Below are 20,928 nucleotides of genomic sequence, written 5' to 3'. Positions count from 1 at the left end.
GGATAACTGAAACATAATCAACTAGCAGACCCAGGCTATCTACTGGGTCCTTGGTCTGATTCTGCCACCAACTAGAACTATGATCTTAGCTAAATTAACATTTTGAGGGCTAAAATTAACCTCAAAAATAAGGTCGTGATGGTAACATAAGATGATAACATTAGGACTTCCCTGGTGGCGCAGTAGTTAAGAATCCTCCTGCCAATGCAGGGGACATGGGTTCAATCCCTGGTCCAGGAAGATCCCACATGCCGCGGAGCAACTAAGCCTGTACGCCACAACTACTGAGCCTGCGCTCTAGAGCCCACGAGCCACAACTACTGAGCCTGTGTGCCACAACTACTGAAGCCCACACACCCAGAGCCCATGCTCCGCAACAAGAGAAGCCACCGCAATGAGAAGCCCGCATACCACAAAGAAGAGTAGCCCCCGCTCACTGCAACTAGAGAAAGCCCACGTGCAGCAACAAGGACCCAACGTAGCCAAAAATAAATAAAATTTTATTTAAAAGAAGATAACATTAGGGGAAACTGAAACCAGGTGAGAAGTATATGAAAACTCTCTGTACTATCTTTGCAACTTTCCTATAAATCAAAATTATTCCAAAGTTAAAAGTTCATTAAAAAATAAGGTTGTCGGGGCTTCCCTGGTGGCGCAGTGGTTGAGAATCCGCCTGCCGATGCAGGGGACACGGGTTTATGCCCCAGTCCGAGAAGATCCCACATGCTGCGGAGCGGCTAGGCCCATGAGCCATGGCCGCTGGGCCTGCACGTCCGGAGCCTGTGCTCCGCAACAGGAGAGGCCACAACAGTGAGAGGCCCGCGTACCGCAAAAATATTAAAAAATTAAAATAAAATAAAGTTGTCAATTCAATCTTTAAAGTGCCATCCAGCTCTAATATTCAATATAATGAACTGCACAGGTAAACATCTCTCTAGTCAAGGGCCTTGCTTTGAGAACACCATGCACACCATAGCCCAATACTGAGATGCCAGTCCATTTGTTCTGTAAAGGAACACATGACTCCTATACAGAAACCCACAGGAGAAAGGGCCCCAAATTTAAACTAGGAGTCTGAGGTGTACTCTAAGGTGAGCTAAAAACAGTCCAAAAAGTATAAAACCAAAACTTCAAGACCCCCCATCACCCATAACAAGACAGATCTTAACTCATCTCCACAAAGAAATGTCTCAATGTCTTACCCTTTTGTAGTCTGTACAGCACTAACTAAAAAGGCATTTAATAAATATTTGTTAAATAAATGATTGAATGAACAAATGCAACCCTAATCTGTCAAGTCAGTACCTACTGCTGTGGCTATGCTAGAACAGAGAGGTCACGAGGAATGTTGCACACACATACACACACTCTACACACACATATACATATTCAGTTTACAATAAGTCTAACATTTCTAATCAAGACAGATGTTCAATAAATGGTGCTGGGACAAATGGCCATCCATATGGGGGAGCAATATCAATCAGATCCTCACTTCATACTTAAGCTATATTAAAGATTTAAATGATTTTTAATTGAAATATAAGAGAAAATATGAGTCTATTTCTATAATCTCTGGATGGGAAAGAGACTTTTATGTCAGAAGCAGAAATCAAAAGGAACAGATTAATTGGGAGGAGGGGAAAACATCAACAAAACATGACAAAGTTTAATAACCTTTTTTTCTAAACAGCTCTTGTAAGTGCTGGTAAGTCAGAACTCAGAAAACTCACCACCCCAGTCTTCTTTTCATCTAGGGCAGGTGACCTGAACTCCACCAATGAACATGCCCACACGAGAGTCTGAGTCATAAGTGGGTAATATGAGAAAACAGACATGCAAAATTAATACAGTTCATCAGCTGGTGAACATGGAGACACGGAGCTTCATGCAGTCGTTCACAAAAGCTGTCCAGTGCAAGATGCGATGCTGCCAAACTGAGGCAGCTGCAACATTCTTATTAGTGCAGCCCCCCCAAGTGTGGCTGAGCACAGCGATCAGCCCAGACTTTCAGACCCTCCTGAAAATTCTGTAAGTCACCAACTATTCATTAATAGACCCCTTTTCTGCTTCGTAGAATTCCAGCACACACATACCTTCTAAAAGATGAACCAGAAAAATCAACGTGACAGAAGGAATTAGGTATGTGCAGCAGTTACCTTAGGGGATAAGATATCCCTTCTCAATCAAGATAAAACAGAAACAGGAAGGCCTTAAAATTTTAAGCAACAAAATGGGTGAATGTGAAATAAAGCTGAAGCTTATCAATGTTTTAAATGTCTAGAAGATGTATGAAGCCAACATTGTGCTTAGGAAATGGGAAGGGAAAGCACGGACAGCGTTTAGCCAGGACTGAAACAAAAATCACAAGTATTCAGAGCACTTCAGAAACAGTTCTCACTGAAGTTGAGGGAAGTGCAATAACCCTTCCCACACCTAGAGCCATAAATTTCAAACCATGCCAGCTTCAAAGGCTGTAGATGTTTCAAACGCTACCACTATGACCAGGAGAAACTCCATTTGTATCTACTTTTAAATGGTTGTATGTATTATCTCCTTTAATAAAAGAGAGCCACCAGGACTGCCCTGGTGGTCCAGTGGTTAAGAATCTACCTTCCAATGCAGGGGACATGGGCTCAGTCCCTGGTTGGGGACCTAAGATCCCACATGCCACAGGGCAACTAAGCCCGCGTGCCCCAACTACAGAGCCCACATGCTCTGGAGCCCCTGCGCCACAACTAGAGAGAAACCCGCATGCTGCAACTAAGACCCGACGCAGCAAAAAAAAAATAATTAAATAAATAAATAAATAAATATTTTAAAAAACAGACCAAAAAATAAATAAATAAAATAAAAGGGTCACTGAGAGGGCAAAAAGTTAGGAAAGTAATTACAGAAGTAATACTAGGCTAAAGGATATAGCTCTTAGCTAACCCTCTCTGTTGTGATGTCATCATATCCAAAAAATTTGGGGGTTAATAATTCAGCTTTCCAAATGCCTAGATGCCAGGACAGGGCTACTTCAGACAGGGACCTTGAAATCACTTGAAAAGTACACCTCCACTGTGAATTTTTTTAAGTGGCACTATGTCTTTTTACTTTGGCCTCATGTGAGCCTAATCATAATTGGAGCCTCGTCAGCTCTGGATAAGCCGGCAAAATCAAATGTTGGGGTTTATAAAGTTAAAGAATAGGTTCTAACACACACTGTCCTCCAAAAAGTAGTACCACGTGGCAAGGTTTGGCCTGATGGCTTGTAGGTCTTCCTCTGGAGTTGCAAAAGTAAGGATCACATGAGGGAATGGATATGACTGTAAAGTATAAAACATGCATAAAAAACTAACTGTACTTGAGTGTTTATCCCAAGTCCTGGATCTTTAACAGGCTATCCTCTCACTTCAAAATATATAAGGATTTAGATTCCTTCAAACTAAATTTGGTCTAATTAATTCTTATAGCTTAGAAATCTGTCTTCAGATTTCTCATGGCTATTTACCAAAAAAACCTGATGGCTATAACCAGGCTCAGAATTTATATTTTTATTGCCAACTAACTGATTTTAATTGACCATAGCCCTCAACTTCAGTATAAAAAAACCCATTTTAGTCACTGTGGTATGCAGAATTTGAAGATGACCCCAAATGACCCTCACCTTGTGAATATGAGATATCACTGCCCTGATTATCTTACCTTACATAGCAAAAAGGTTTCTGCAGGTATATTTAAGGTTACTAACCAGTTGACTGTGAGTTAATTGAAAGGAAATTGTCTGGGTGGGTCCAACCTAATCACACAAGCCCTTCAAATGGGTCCAGAGTGCAGAGGCAGCAGCAGAAAGCAGAGAGATGTACTCCTGCTACCCTGAAAGAAAAGGCATGTGGGGGCCAAGTGGCAAGGAACTGTGGGCAGCCCTAGGAGCTGAAAGCGGTCCCGTTCAACAGCCAGCAAGAAATAAGGACCTTTGTCCTACAACCACAAAGGACTAAATTCTACCACGACCACATGAGCATGGAGGAGGACCCTCACCTCCAGATGAGAACACAGTCTGGACAATAATTGATCTTAGTCTTATGAGACCCTGAGCAGAGAAGCCAGTCATGTCATGCCAGACTTCTGACATACAGATTGTGAAACAATAACTGGGTTTTTAGGCAGCAAGGTTGTGGTAATGTGTTAGGCAACATTAGGAAGCTAGTACAGTCACCTTTAGGAATAATAAGCCTTGAACACCATGACTTTTCATTACCCACCAAGACTCTATCAGATGTCACCCTGATCCTCTCACACTCTCACCACACCAGGAGTAACTGTCTCTCAACCCTATGGTACAGAGACTACATCTACCCTTCAAGACAAATGCAACACCAGCACAGCACCTTCGCAGGCTCTGTTAAATAAAGAAGCGTTCTGTAATTACAAATGTTTTCAAATACTTTCTCTTTTGATTCTCACAACCAATCTGAAAGGTAAGCAGGGCAGTTATCATCCCCAATTTCCTGACAAGAAAGTAAGAAGCTCACAGTGCTTATGTGGCTTGATCAGGTTGCATACTGCAAGATCTGGGTTAGCAAACAGGTCTTCTGAGCCCCTCATCCACTTCCCCAGTATTCTTTGGATCACTATTTCTGAAATTTTTTTCACTGGGACCCACAGTAAAACAACAACATCCTTTTCACACAGACACTTCTAAAACAAAAGTTTTATGAAACCTTAACCTTTACAACATAAGATGCCACATTTTGACCTAATCTAGTCTTTCATTTAAAAAAAAAAAAAAAAAAAGCTGATCCCTATCCACAGATTCCACAACCCACCTGAACTGCTTTCATCATACCATGTTGTCTGTATAAGAACAATGTTGATAAACGTGGCCACTAACTATTAAATCTAGAATACATCAAATATATCTAATATATTTTAAATATACCACAAAACAGAAATTAAAAAGCATTAATTCTAGGTTGAACAACAAAATCTAAAGATAACAAAAACACAAATTTTGGACATTCACATTACTGGGAAGTTCTACGTTAAAGTTAAAACTATGTTAATCATAGTTTATTCCATAAGGGGCTCTATTATCTGGGAGTTTTCATAGAAAGAATTACTCAAAATAGCTGAATTGTTAGATAGATATCTATCTAAAGTTATAGATTCAAGATGGTTAAACCTCACTAATACCTGAAGGGGTTTGGAGATAACAATGAGGTTTAACCATTTTGAATCTACACTTTTCTGAAATCAGGTTTCACCTTTCCGAAAATAACTAATTCTAGTTTCCAAAGATAAAAGGAAATTGAATATAATTTAGTCATTCCTGTCAATATGCTACTTGTAGTATATCTTCTCTGTCCATTTTAGCCTGCTACTAGTTTAGAAACTAGATAACTACATTTATTGGAACTGTAGACAAAATAAGCATAAGGAAGCTCTAAGCGAGGGATTTTTTAAAGTATTCTTATGAACAACATACATTAACTATGGAATGTGAAGTTAGTGACATTAAAATTTTGGCTGCTTAGAGGCCTTTTGACACTACTCAGTTCTCAAGTTATGCCCCCAATAGATGATATGTTATTCTTACACAAGCATAACAAACACCTGGCTTCACTTCTCCCTCCCACACCCATGGTAATCAATCATGGCAAGGACAAAGCCGTAGACTCCTTCTCACCACGGCACTCCTGAAAGTCTCTGCCAAATCCATCCGACATCCCAGCTATAAAGGAATGGCCAAAGTAACTGGGAGTTAATGCTTCACATAAACCTCTGTATACTAGTTACCAAAATTATTAGAGCTTTCCATTATGTCTGTAATAAAGTACCTTCCACATCCTGACATCTAAATAGTAGTGCCGGAAATGAAATACTGCTGTTCATGTTATAAATGCTTACCTCTCAAAAACAGCCCTTTAATATGGCAAAATCCACTCATTCAAAAGTAATTTAAGGAGACTTCTAGTTAAACATAGTAGATTGGCTATATATGTTCCTATTTTCTCTCCCTCCCAAAGAGTTAAATTTCAACCAATTTTCAGAATACTGGATGTGAGTGAAAGAATACTAAAGTAACAGTACTGCTGGACAGCCACTACAACCCCATGGAGAAGGGAATAGTGATGAGAAGAAGCCTATTTTCATCCCCAGAACCCTAAAAAGACTTAGGACTTAAAGCTAAAGTTATAAAGCAAGATGAGACAGGATCAAAACCAGAAAGATTGGTTGAAAGATTCCCCAGGTCCCCTGTCCCACCTTACACAGCCTCTGAAGAAACAGAGGTTTATTTTCTGGAGCCAATGAGGCTTCAAACTGGGTGAAACCAAGCACGGTAAGACAGGAGAGAAGGGCAAAGTGCATGACTAAACAGAGCAGGATTAGGCGATGTTCTGCACAGTGAACAGTGGAACCTCCAGCAGTCCTTCTCAGACCTGCTTCCAGAAACTTGGCAGCTAGGCCTCTGATTACCAACATGTAGATATTTCTCCCAAAAATAAAACCAGTTTACAGCATGTCACCCACCAGTGAGCCCCAGTGTCAATCACATGCTACTTCCAAATAGCACCAGATTGTTAGTACCTAGCCCTTAAATATGAATAGATAGCCCAGAGCACTCAATAAAGAAAATTTCCAATGTAAGAGGAAGCCAAAAACAAGAAGAAAAAAAACCCCCAAACTAAAAAACAAACATGGGACTTCCCTGGTGGTCCAGTGGTTAAGACTCCACGTTCGCAATGCAGGGGTCCCGGTTCAATCCCTGGTCAGGGAACTAGATCCTGCACACCACAACTAAGACCCAGCGCAGCCAAGTAAATAAGTAAATAAATAAATAAACAAATTTTTTTTAAAAACCCTAACACAATAAAGATTAAAAGAAAACAAAAGAAAAAAAATCCCCATTATTCTCAGAGAGAGAAAAGATATATCACTATGTCAAGAGCAATGCTATAAAAAAGCAAAAGACAATAAGAAACAGCCTTTGGAAATTTAAAAATAGTGTAGCCAGAATTTAAAATTCAATTGAAGAAAACTAACACATTGTAAATCAACTATACTTCAATAAATAAATAAATATATAAAACAAAAAATTCAACTGAAGAGTTAAATTGAAGCACACTCTCAAAAACAGAATACAAAAATAAAAATAGACCATAAAGGGTAAAAAATAATAAATGGGAATCTATCCTGAAGGCACAAAAGCTAACTAACTGGACTTTCAGGACAGAAGAGAAAAAACAAAGGGGGGGGAATTATCAAAGAAATAATACCTAAAAGTTTCCAAGAATTTAAGCACAGGAGTCACCACACTTAAACCGTCCACTGGGTGTCCAACACAATGCAAAAATAAACACTGTTTACTTCTCTTCCTCCCCAAAACCCAAAAGCCATTGAAATAAAGGTTAAAAAAAAATAGAAAAGCAGACAGATTAACACTCTAGAACAAGAGAGAGAACACCACAGGCAAAAAGAAAATAAATTTTTGAAGACTCAAAGGCAAAAGGATTCAAATTGGTGGAAAAATCGGGGCAAAGGTAGCCATAACCCTGAACACGCACAGAAGCTCTGCAGGAGAGGCAGCAGCAACTTTCTGCAACAGGAAAAAAAAAAATCACAGTTTTAGACACTATAAAGGGAGATTACTGCTCTCAGCAATGTGTTAAGTGTCTGCAAGACAAAGAGGTATGTGGCGTCAGCCTCCCCCAACCCAAATAGATCTCCAGCCAACAGTAACAGCCAAATATAAAGAGGAACACCTTGGAGGAGTTAGCGCTCCAATAGCAGGGGCTGGTACCACAAAGCAGCAGAGTAACAGTACACCCCAGTCTGACCAAGGCAATCCCAGTCCCACCCAGTTCATGCCAGTTTATGTTCCACGATAACTGCCAGTAGCGTCCCCATTCATTCATAAGAATGTCTGGATACTAAATCGTATGGTCACCTTTCAAAGCAGGACTCTCTGTGTTTTGGCTGGCCCTCGACACAGGAGAGTAGCAGGTAAGAGCAGAGAAAACCCATGTTAGCTACTGAAATAAACCACCCACCAGGTCTTCATAAATATAAACAAACAACCAATAATAACAAGACATTTTTCTCAAAAAAAAAGAAAAAACATAAACGATGACAAGTATGAAGAAATACAAGTATAACAAGTAACCCAGAGCAATCAGATAAATCAAGGAAGAGAACTTAAATATATATGTACGTATAATATATAACACTTATCCGGCAAGAGTTCTGAGAAGCTCTAGTTTCCGTTAAAACACAAGCTGCTACTAAAAACTGAAACAAAGCAACAAGCATAGTACTCTGGTTAAGAGAATGGGCTTTAGAGCAAGACTGTCTGGGTTCGTATCTCAGCTTTACCACTTAGCGGTGTGGTACTAGCTGTCTACCACAGACAAGTTATTTAACCTCTCTAGGCCTCAATTTCTTATCTGTAAAATGGGGATAATACAAATCCACACCTTTTATTATTTCATGTATTAATTTAGTTAATACACGCAATGCACCAAGAAAGCACGTGGCTAAAATTAACTATCCAGTGTTGACTAGTGTTATTATTTGTGGAAATTAAATATATGATTAGGGTTTCCCTAGTGGCACAGTGGTTAAGAATCCGCCTGCCAATGCAGGGGACATGGGTTTGAGCCCTGGTCCAGGAAGATCCCACATGCCGCGGAGCAACTAAGCCCGTGCGCCACAACTACTAAGCCTGTGCTCTAGAGCCTGCGAGCCACAACTACTGAGTCCGCGTGCTACAACTACTGAAGCCCGCACACCTAGAGCCCGTGTTCCGCAACAAGAGAAGCCACTGTGATGAGAAGCCCATGTACCGCAACGAAGAGTAGACCCCGCTCGCAGCAACTAGAGAAAGCCCGTGTGCAGCAACGAAGACCCAACGCAGCCAGTAAATAAATAAATCAATAAATATTTTTTTTTTAAAAGGAGGGGGCAACAGGAGAGGCCACAACAGTGAGAGGCCCGCGTACTGCAAAAAAAAAAAAAAAAAAAAAAAAAAAAAGGAGGGGGACTGGGCTTCCCTGATGGCACAGTGGTTGAGAGTCCGCCTGCCGATGCAGGGAACACGGGTTCATGCCCCAGTCCGGGAAGATCCCACATGCCGCAGAGCGGCTGGGCCCGTGAGCCATGGTCGCTGAGCCTGCGCGTCCGGAGCCTGTGCTCCGCAATGGGAGAGGCCACAGCAGTGAGAGGCCCGCATACCGCAAAAAAAAAAAAAAAAAAAAAAAAAAGGAGGGGGACTTAAAAAAAAAGAAGAAAACTGGAAATTTTCTAGCACCAAGGAAAAAGAAAAGATTCAAAGATCAAGTTAACTACCAATAAAGAAAGAACAAGTTTGGAATTAGACTTTTCATCAGCACACATGATGCTAGAAGGAAGAAAAACAGTCAATGGTCTGAGGGAAACTTTTCAACCTGGAATTTAATAGCTAGCCAAATAAATGTTTAAGTGAGAACATCTTCCTAATATTTTGTGGTTTAGAAGGTGAAGAAACCAAATGCTGTTAGCCAAAATCCTATACTTTTAAGAGCCCTGACCTTTATCAACACATTAACTGAATTTCTACATCAAAGTTTCCAGCCCTGCTTTCTCACCTGGGCCCAGGAGGATGCACTTTTGAATCTGCCTACAGCTTCCGTGGGATGTAAAGTTAAGGTATGTATAATTTGCATCTATGTCTTGGGGTCTTTGAACATCACAGTTTAACAAATTGAGTTAATTCATCCTGAAAGCTACAGAGACAAAGACTCTAGAATTTTTTCCTCCAGCCCTTCCTATCAAACTAAGAAGCAGATGAGAGAACTTTGTATGGCCCTTACCCTATTCAAGATTCACACAGATTTTTTAAATCACATGAACAAGGACTGTTTAAATTATTTAAAACATGAGAACTTAATGTATATTCTATATAAAATAATACAAATAGCCACTATATGCTCCCTGGTCAAAATACAGATTTATAAACATTCAAGACATTCTGATTTTTCTAATCTAAATATTCTCTCTGGGAGTTACGCTTTTTAGATTGAGGCTAATTATTTTGCCAAGTGGCGTTTACAAAAAGCCTATGTTCCTTCAGAAAGTGACTCTTCCCTCTGCTGTCTGTGGAATTTTAAAAAAATTTCTATTACATAAACTATCATTTTGAGGCCCCACTCTAAAAAAGCTATAATTCTGCAGGTTTGGGGTAGTCCGACATTTTGCACTTTTTTTTAATTTAATTTTTTTTTATTGTGGTAAAGTATACATAACATAAAAGTTACCATTTTAAACATTTGTAGGTGTACAGTTCAGTGGTATTAATTATATTTACACTGTTGTGCAACCATCACCACTATCCATCTCCAGAACTTTTTCATCCTCCCAAGCTGAAACTCTGTTCTTATTAAACAGTAATTCCCCACTCCCCTCTCCCCTCTCCAGCCCCTGGCAACCACCATTCTATTTTTTGTCTCTATGAAACTGACTAATCTAGGTACCCCATACAAGTGGAATCATACAACTGTCCATTTGCGCCTGTGCTTTTTATAATTTTTAAGTTTCAGTAATATTTGAAAAAGGCTGAAAATGTTAAAAAATATTTTTATTCATGGCACTACATATATCTTAAGAAGTTAGAAAGTATTCTATATTACTTTTTAATAATTTTTATCAAATTCATTCTGTAAGGAATTTAAAAATCCAAGTAGATATTTGTTGTTAAAAAAATATTAAATGGAGGGACTTCCCTGGCGGTCCAGTGGTAAAGAATCCACCTTACAATGCAGGGGATGCGGGTTCGCTCCCTGGTCAGAGAACTAAGATCCAGCATGTCGCGGGGCAACTAAGCCATGTGCTGCAAACTACAGAGCCCACGCACCCTGGAGCCTGCGTGCCACAACTAGAGAAAAGAAAACCCGCACACCACAACTAAAGAGTAGCCCGTGCACCGCAACTTGAGAGAAGCTGTGGGCAGCAACAAAAGATCCCACATGCCTCAACGAAGATCCCGCGTGCTGCAACTAAGACTCGACGCAGCCAAAGATAAATAAAATAAATAAATAATAAATCTATCTTAAAAAATATATATATTAGGGCTTCCCTGGTGGTGCAGTGGTTGAGAGTCCGCCTGCCGATGCAGGGGACGTGGGTTCATGCCCCGGTCTGGGAGGATCCCACATGCCGCAGAGCGGCTGGGCCTGTGAGCCATGGCCGCTGAGCCTGCGTGTCCGGAGCCTGTGCTCCGCAACGGGAGAGGCCACAACGGTGAGAGGCCCGCGTACCGCAAAAAAAAAAAAAAAAAAAAAAAAAAAAAGAAGGGTTCAAATAATCTTAGCACCAACCAAAGAGAAGTGACTGGGGACTACAGAAGGCTGTCTTTTATTGAATGCTTTCAAAAACTTAAGGGACCCTTATAGTGTTACTAACACTATTACTATTACTGAAAGTTCTGCAAATATTATGATGCAAATCGTTCATTTATCCCAGAATTATCAACACCTGACAACTCACTCTACTTGAAACATCCCTATCAGGCAATCTCCCCTCTGGAAAGCAAACTAAGAACCAGGAAGTATGCACACACAGGCCTCCAAAATCTCAAAACAAAGGTCTCAAACTTTGTGTTAATACACTAAAGAATCTCTTAGGTACTTGTCCTTATTTTACACAAAATTTTAGAAGTTTAGTGTCTTGTCTTGATTTAAAGCCCAAACAATTCAGAAGTTGGAAGAACAACACTGGGAAGATAGCAAGGGAGACTACAAAGTAATTACAAAAAGTAGACCAAAAACAAATCCTCCTGAGTGGGTAAAAGGGAATTGTCTTTCACACACCATTAAATTCCTGAGGGCATGGTGCCTTCAACACAAAATAATTCATACTCAAAACTGAAGACATGGGCTTCCCTGGTGGTGCAGTGGTTGGGAGTCCGCCTGCCGATGCAGGGGACATGGGTTCGTGCCCCGGTGCGGGAGGATCCCACATGCCGCAGAGCGGCTGGGCCCGTGAGCCATGGCCGCTGGGCCTGCGTGTCCGGAGCCTATGCTCCGCAACGGGAGAGGCCACAGCAGTGAGAGGCCCGCGTACCGGAAAAAAAAAAAAAAAACTGAAGAAATTGATATTATACAAATTCAGGATCCTTTGCAAGGGAAAACAAGGATATGTGTAATCTGTTATAAAAGGGCTGTCCCATCAAAAAATATTTGTTTAATTCATGCTTGAAAGAAATCCTTAACTCTGAAAACAATAATCCAGAACTTCGGGACTTCCCTGATGGTGCAGTGGTTAAGAATCTGCCTGCCAACACAGGAGACACGGATTCGATCCCTGGTCTGGGAAGGTCCCACATCCTGCAGAGCAACTAAGCCCGTGAGCCACAACTACTGAGTCCGGGTGCCACAACTACCGAAGCCCACATGCCTAGGGCCCGTGCTCCGCAACAAGAGAAGCCACCGCAATGAGAAGCCTGCACACCGCAACGAAGAGTAGCCCCCGCTCACCACAACTAGAGACAGCCCGCGCGCAGCAACACGCAACAATGCAGCCAAAAATAAATAAACAAAATAAATAAATAAACAAATAAATCCAGAACTTCTCAACTTGAAGGGTTCTGAATAGCTGAGGATCAAGACCAGAAGATAATCAAGTGTCTATCAGCAGTTGATCACTAACAATTTACTCTGGCATTCTAAATAAATATATGTTATCAAAGAGGATTGTTTTAAATCTTTTGTATACAAGGTGATATTATTTGCTCCACATGCAATGTCTCACCAGAGGCATCAACCCATAGAAACTGGGAGCTCTAATATATTATCTTTTAACTAGCTCTTTTACTATTATTCTAAAGACATCCTCCCTTTGTTAAAGCTCATCTTTTTTTCATAAGAAAAAGAATGAGCACCTTGGAGCATATTCTTAAACTATTTTCACTATTTCTGTGTGTATACATATACACACTTATATACATACTTTCCCCACAAAGGAAGCCCCTACACACTGTTTTTCAATCTGTCTTTCACTACAAGTTAGAGCCTACGTCTCTGTAGGCTCTAACTCTAGCTGTGTGACATCAGGCAGGTTACTTAACCCCTTTGAGCCTCACTCCATGTATGAAAGATTCTCTAAGTTGTAGAGTTACGTGAGAATTAAACAAAATAATACAAGCAAAATGCCTAGCATAGAGTAAGAACCTAATAAATGACGGCATTTTTTTAAGGCTGCGGAATAACTAATATAACGTGTTTAACCAATTTCCTAGCGTTGAACATTTTGGGCCAGATTTTACCTATTAAAATAACACTGAATGGGCTTCCCTGGTGGCGCAGTGGTTGAGAGTCCGCCTGCCGATGCAGGGGACACTAGTTCGTGCTCCGGTCCGGGAAGATCCCACATGCCGTGGAGCGGCTGGGCCCGTGAGCCATGGCCTCTGAGCCTGCGCGTCCGGAGCCTGTGCTCCGCAACGGGAGAGGCCACAACAGTGAGAGGCCCGCATACCGCAAAAAAAAAAAAAAAAAAAAAAAAAGGAGGGGGACTTAAAAAAAAAGAAGAAAACTGGAAATTTTCTAGCACCAAGGAAAAAGAAAAGATTCAAAGATCAAGTTAACTACCAATAAAGAAAGAACAAGTTTGGAATTAGACTTTTCATCAGCACACATGATGCTAGAAGGAAGAAAAACAGTCAATGGTCTGAGGGAAACTTTTCAACCTGGAATTTAATAGCTAGCCAAATAAATGTTTAAGTGAGAACATCTTCCTAATATTTTGTGGTTTAGAAGGTGAAGAAACCAAATGCTGTTAGCCAAAATCCTATACTTTTAAGAGCCCTGACCTTTATCAACACATTAACTGAATTTCTACATCAAAGTTTCCAGCCCTGCTTTCTCACCTGGGCCCAGGAGGATGCACTTTTGAATCTGCCTACAGCTTCCGTGGGATGTAAAGTTAAGGTATGTATAATTTGCATCTATGTCTTGGGGTCTTTGAACATCACAGTTTAACAAATTGAGTTAATTCATCCTGAAAGCTACAGAGACAAAGACTCTAGAATTTTTTCCTCCAGCCCTTCCTATCAAACTAAGAAGCAGATGAGAGAACTTTGTATGGCCCTTACCCTATTCAAGATTCACAAAGATTTTTTAAATCACATGAACAAGGACTGTTTAAATTATTTAAAACATGAGAACTTAATGTATATTCTATATAAAATAATACAAATAGCCACTATATGCTCCCTGGTCAAAATACAGATTTATAAACATTCAAGACATTCTGATTTTTCTAATCTAAATATTCTCTCTGGGAGTTACGCTTTTTAGATTGAGGCTAATTATTTTGCCAAGTGGCGTTTACAAAAAGCCTATGTTCCTTCAGAAAGTGACTCTTCCCTCTGCTGTCTGTGGAATTTTAAAAAAATTTCTATTACATAAACTATCATTTTGAGGCCCCACTCTAAAAAAGCTATAATTCTGCAGGTTTGGGGTAGTCCGACATTTTGCACTTTTTTTTAATTTAATTTTTTTTTATTGTGGTAAAGTATACATAACATAAAAGTTACCATTTTAAACATTTGTAGGTGTACAGTTCAGTGGTATTAATTATATTTACACTGTTGTGCAACCATCACCACTATCCATCTCCAGAACTTTTTCATCCTCCCAAGCTGAAACTCTGTTCTTATTAAACAGTAATTCCCCACTCCCCTCTCCCCTCTCCAGCCCCTGGCAACCACCATTCTATTTTTTGTCTCTATGAAACTGACTAATCTAGGTACCCCATACAAGTGGAATCATACAACTGTCCATTTGCGCCTGTGCTTTTTATAATTTTTAAGTTTCAGTAATATTTGAAAAAGGCTGAAAATGTTAAAAAATATTTTTATTCACGGCACTACATATATCTTAAGAAGTTAGAAAGTATTCTATATTACTTTTTAATAATTTTTATCAAATTCATTCTGTAAGGAATTTAAAAATCCAAGTAGATATTTGTTGTTAAAAAAATATTAAATGGAGGGACTTCCCTGGCGGTCCAGTGGTAAAGAATCCACCTTACAATGCAGGGGATGCGGGTTCGCTCCCTGGTCAGAGAACTAAGATCCAGCATGTCGCGGGGCAACTAAGCCATGTGCTGCAAACTACAGAGCGCACGCACCCTGGAGCCTGCGTGCCACAACTAGAGAAAAGAAAACCCGCACACCACAACTAAAGAGTAGCCCGCGCACCGCAACTTGAGAGAAGCTGTGGGCAGCAACAAAAGATCCCACATGCCTCAACGAAGATCCCGCGTGCTGCAACTAAGACTCGACGCAGCCAAAGATAAATAAAATAAATAAATAATAAATCTATCTTAAAATATATATATATTAGGGCTTCCCTGGTGGTGCAGTGGTTGAGAGTCCGCCTGCCGATGCAGGGGACGTGGGTTCATGCCCCGGTCTGGGAGGATCCCACATGCCGCAGAGCGGCTGGGCCTGTGAGCCATGGCCGCTGAGCCTGCGTGTCCGGAGCCTGTGCTCCGCAACGGGAGAGGCCACAACGGTGAGAGGCCCGCGTACCGCAAAAAAAAAAAAAAAAAAAAAAAAAAAAAAGAAGGGTTCAAATAATCTTAGCACCAACCAAAGAGAAGTGACTGGGGACTACAGAAGGCTGTCTTTTATTGAATGCTTTCAAAAACTTAAGGGACCCTTATAGTGTTACTAACACTATTACTATTACTGAAAGTTCTGCAAATATTATGATGCAAATCGTTCATTTATCCCAGAATTATCAACACCTGACAACTCACTCTACTTGAAACATCCCTATCAGGCAATCTCCCCTCTGGAAAGCAAACTAAGAACCAGGAAGTATGCACACACAGGCCTCCAAAATCTCAAAACAAAGGTCTCAAACTTTGTGTTAATACACTAAAGAATCTCTTAGGTACTTGTCCTTATTTTACACAAAATTTTAGAAGTTTAGTGTCTTGTCTTGATTTAAAGCCCAAACAATTCAGAAGTTGGAAGAACAACACTGGGAAGATAGCAAGGGAGACTACAAAGTAATTACAAAAAGTAGACCAAAAACAAATCCTCCTGAGTGGGTAAAAGGGAATTGTCTTTCACACACCATTAAATTCCTGAGGGCATGGTGCCTTCAACACAAAATAATTCATACTCAAAACTGAAGACATGGGCTTCCCTGGTGGTGCAGTGGTTGGGAGTCCGCCTGCCGATGCAGGGGACATGGGTTCGTGCCCCGGTGCGGGAGGATCCCACATGCCGCAGAGCGGCTGGGCCCGTGAGCCATGGCCGCTGGGCCTGCGTGTCCGGAGCCTATGCTCCGCAACGGGAGAGGCCACAGCAGTGAGAGGCCCGCGTACCGGAAAAAAAAAAAAAAAACTGAAGAAATTGATATTATACAAATTCAGGATCCTTTGCAAGAGAAAACAAGGATATGTGTAATCTGTTATAAAAGGGCTGTCCCATCAAAAAATATTTGTTTAATTCATGCTTGAAAGAAATCCTTAACTCTGAAAACAATAATCCAGAACTTCGGGACTTCCCTGATGGTGCAGTGGTTAAGAATCTGCCTGCCAACACAGGAGACACGGATTCGATCCCTGGTCTGGGAAGGTCCCACATCCTGCAGAGCAACTAAGCCCGTGAGCCACAACTACTGAGTCCGGGTGCCACAACTACCGAAGCCCACATGCCTAGGGCCCGTGCTCCGCAACAAGAGAAGCCACCGCAATGAGAAGCCTGCACACCGCAACGAAGAGTAGCCCCCGCTCACCACAACTAGAGACAGCCCGCGCGCAGCAACACGCAACAATGCAGCCAAAAATAAATAAACAAAATAAATAAATAAACAAATAAATCCAGAACTTCTCAACTTGAAGGGTTCTGAATAGCTGAGGATCAAGACCAGAAGATAATCAAGTGTCTATCAGCAGTTGATCACTAACAATTTACTCTGGCATTCTAAATAAATATATGTTATCAAAGAGGATTGTTTTAAATCTTTTGTATACAAGGTGATATTATTTGCTCCACATGCAATGTCTCACCAGAGGCATCAACCCATAGAAACTGGGAGCTCTAATATATTATCTTTTAACTAGCTCTTTTACTATTATTCTAAAGACATCCTCCCTTTGTTAAAGCTCATCTTTTTTTCATAAGAAAAAGAATGAGCACCTTGGAGCATATTCTTAAACTATTTTCACTATTTCTGTGTGTATACATATACACACTTATATACATACTTTCCCCACAAAGGAAGCCCCTACATACTGTTTTTCAATCTGTCTTTCACTACAAGTTAGAGCCTACGTCTCTGTAGGCTCTAACTCTAGCTGTGTGACATCAGGCAGGTTACTTAACCCCTTTGAGCCTCACTCCATGTATGAAAGATTCTCTAAGTTGTAGAGTTACGTGAGAATTAAACAAAATAATACAAGCAAAATGCCTAGCATAGAGTAAGAACCTAATAAATGACGGCATTTTTTTAAGGCTGCGGAATAACTAATATAACGTGTTTAACCAATTTCCTAGCGTTGAACATTTTGGGCCAGATTTTACCTATTAAAATAACACTGAATGGGCTTCCCTGGTGGCGCAGTGGTTGAGAGTCCGCCTGCCGATGCAGGGGACACTAGTTCGTGCTCCGGTCCGGGAAGATCCCACATGCCGTGGAGCGGCTGGGCCCGTGAGCCATGGCCTCTGAGCCTGCGCGTCCGGAGCCTGTGCTCCGCAACGGGAGAGGCCACAACAGTGAGAGGCCCACATACCGCAAAAAAAAAAAAAAAAAACCAACACTGAAGTTAACATACATGTGGCTAACTGCTTAATACATCCTAAATTTTCTTAGAATAAATTTCTAGAGGCGGAATCCTGGATCAGTGATATGTATAGAGTCCCTTACATTCACTACCACGCCTGTTTCCCCACATTCCTCATCTGTACCTCATTTTTTAGTTTTTCCTTTGTTTCTTAAACAATGGTGTTTTGTAAAATTTAAAAGCTTGTGGTAAATGGTATGAAAAGTAAAATTTTAGTACTGAAATCTTAATCACTATTTACGTTTCACTTGGGAGAATGAACAAGCAAGCTTTCAGTACCATGTACCTATGTATCTCAACCACTGTTTCCCTCTAGGGGAGCTTTACATTTTTAGAGAACAACTTCAATTTACAGTTTCAGAATAAATTCAATAGTTGTTTGATTTAGTAGTTGTTAATTAGTTAGCTATATTTAAAAGTTGTATACGATAAATGTTATGTTAAAGATGTTTAGAAATGCCTCCAAATTAGTCAAAACAGCCTTTCTTGTAGAAACTCTAAAGTTAAGAGAGAGATTTGCTCCATCTGTTGAGACTCTGAAAGGCTGGGAAGGAATTTAGCAGACGCCCTCCCCTTTGCTGAAGGGACCACGTGCTGCCAGCACCCAAACACACGATCACAGCTGCTTAGGAAACTGCTTCTGCTTCTTTAAATTAACACTGCTAACACGCCCCCTTTTTCCTGAAAACTGTCATTTCCTGAAGCAACAGCGTTCGTGAAAAACAAATATTAACGAGACTTGAAGAAGCAGAGCCGAGCTGCGGACAGGCGCAAGCCCTGCTGGGCCGCGCAGTGTCAGCCCCTCCGCCCGTCCCGGATCAACCAAGTTATGCGAAGTGACTAACTCGTGACAGCATCGGGCGCTGGACACCGGCCACACCGCCACCTCTTTCAGGTCCTAATGCTCCTGCAAGGAACCTGGGCAGGAATGGCTCGACCCCTGGCCCTCACCCCTGGACCAGGGTTTGGAATTAGACTTCGTCACGGGCCAGGGGCCCCTCCGTACTCAATCTCGGGTCGGGGATCAGAGAGGGGACTTCAGTCGAGAGATCAGATGTTACAAGGGACCCTGGTTTTCCCATTCCGCCCTCATTCTTGAGTTGGGGTCTCGGATGGTTGGTGGAACCTTCGATATGGGTCAAAAATCATGAAAGATCGGAGCCCTTCTCACTTATTCTCAGACCGGGATGGGCATTAGGGGAAATTACCAGAGGTCAGGTATCACGAATCCAGCCTCCCCCAACCAGAACGGAGTTTTAGGATAGGGGACCCGGGTCAGGAGTCACGGAGGACCTGGACCGCCCTAAGCTCTTTCCCAGTCCAGGGTCTGGGGGGAAGCCTCAGGTTAGAGGTCAAAGGTCAGGGAACTAGGGGAGCGCGGCGGCCATAGTACCAGAGTAGAGGTCAGCGCCTGCTGGAACTGCTGCTGCTCCTCGCTGATCTTTTGCTTCAGTTTCTTGAACATGGCGCAACGCGGGTTCCTGAATGTGAATGAGACCTGAGGGCGAGTAATCTGAGAGACCCGGCCGCGGCGGCGACGGAGGGTTCTCTACACCAGGGACCGCGGGGGCCAGGCCTCGCCTCTCCTCCTTGGCCTCGCCTCTCCTCCTTGGCCTCGCGGGCGGGTCGGCACACTCGTCCTGCGGGTGTCGGCGTCGCCGCCGCCGCGTCTCTCTCTTCTGGGTGCCACCGGTTGGCCTCGGCCCCCCATCCAGCTCCTGCGGCAGCGGCGGCGGCGGCGACAACGGCACCAGGTGAGCGTGTGCCCAAGGCGCCTGCGCGGCCTACGTGGAGCTCGCCGAGGGAGTGCTACGGGGTGCCGGAGGGGACAAGCTGGAATCGGGTCCGCACATGCGCGCTCCAGGGTCGCTCCCGGAAGATGCAGGGGTTTGCGCTGCTTATGCTCACTGCGTGCATAGATGCCCTCAGATCCCGAGCTACGCAGACGCACACCGGGGCTTCGGCGCTGCGAAGTCTGGTGGGGAGGGTGCTGCTTCTGTTGAGGACCGCAAGGCTGACAGTTCTGCCGCAAAGAACCGCATGTGTGGGTGTCCGGGGTGCGAGAAGAGGGGACCCAGGGAACCTGCCGAGGGCTCTGAAGGATAGTGTACTTTTGTTCAGTATTTGTGGTTAGGATTCTCTGCCTTCAGTGTCTCGTACTCCTACTGCTTCCCAGAGGGGCCCTCTTCCCTTTGCTGGACTCTTCCAGGGTTCAAGAAGTGCCTGACACGGGGCTCCCAGGGTCCAGATGTTTCTGACCGATATTGTAAGATTTCAGCCTTTGGACATCGCCTTTATTTTTTATTTCACAGAAATCGTATATTTTCATATATTTCTTCAAAAATCTTTAATTCTAAGTGCCAGGTCCTTGGGGGTCTCTCTCAGTCTTTAATAGAACAAGTAGACAAAAAAATTAGTAAGGATATAGAGAAGTTGGATCAGCTAACTTTGCCTAATTGATCTTTTTCGAAAAGACCCAACAACTGCAGAATACACGGGGGTTTTTTGGAATATTTATAGAACATTCCCCAAGATAGACCATGTGCTAATTCATAATACAGGTCTCAATTAATTTCAAAAGCTTAATATCACGTAGTGTGTTCTCCGACCACAAAGTAATTAAATTAGAAATCAATAGCAGAGATATCTAGAAAGTCCCCAAATATTTGGAAATTATGCTGCACAGTTCCAAATAGTTGATGGGCCAAAAAGCAAAGCACAAGGGAAACTAGAAAATATTTTAAAAGAATGACAATGAGAACAGAGCATAGCAAAATTTGTGAGGTTCAGCTAAAGCAGTGCTTACATGGAAAATAATAGTATTATGTGTTTGTATTGCAAAGGAAATAAAGATTGAAAATCGATCATCTAAGCTTCCACCTTAAGAAGTTTGGAAAAGAAGAAAAAACTAAAATCGAAATAAGTAGAAGGAATGAAATAAAAGATACTGAGCAAAACATCAATGAAATAGAAAACAGACAATAGAGAAAAACCAACAAGACTAAAATTTGGTTCTTAGAAAAGATTAATAAAATTGGTAAGCCCCTAGTAAGACTCATAGAAAGAAAAACAGTAATTATCAATATCAGGAGTTAAAGAGGGCTTATT

At 41.8% G+C, this 20,928-nt stretch overlaps 1 protein-coding gene across 10 annotated transcripts in view; it reads right to left on the bottom strand.

Annotated features, from left to right (window-relative positions):
• GOLGA4 (golgin A4) overlaps positions 1 to 19,608 on the bottom strand; it is a 124,402-nt gene extending 104,794 nt beyond the window's left edge. For 8 of the 10 annotated variants that reach the window (XR_016394679.1, XR_016394678.1, XR_016394682.1 and 5 more), the window contains exons 1-2: positions 19,214 to 19,608; positions 1,734 to 1,802 (exon numbers count right to left, since the gene is read on the bottom strand). Coding sequence is in view for 5 of the 10 variants with exons in the window: in XM_089919020.1 (XP_089775146.1) it covers positions 1,734 to 1,802; positions 19,214 to 19,285 (141 nt within the window). In the remaining 5 variants the exon portion in view is untranslated. The remainder of the gene's footprint in view (positions 1 to 1,733; positions 1,803 to 19,213) is intronic. The other 2 variants (XM_089919022.1, XR_016394681.1) reach the window with 2 other exon arrangements.
• Positions 19,609 to 20,928: the final 1,320 nt, after the last annotated feature.

Source organism: Delphinapterus leucas, chromosome 10, assembly GCF_059928025.1.
Source record: "Delphinapterus leucas isolate spDelLeu-1000000601 "Yukka" chromosome 10, BTC_Dleu_Yukka2, whole genome shotgun sequence".
Taxonomy (NCBI): domain Eukaryota; kingdom Metazoa; phylum Chordata; class Mammalia; order Artiodactyla; family Monodontidae; genus Delphinapterus; species Delphinapterus leucas.
This window is presented reverse-complemented; position numbering and strand designations above follow the sequence as displayed.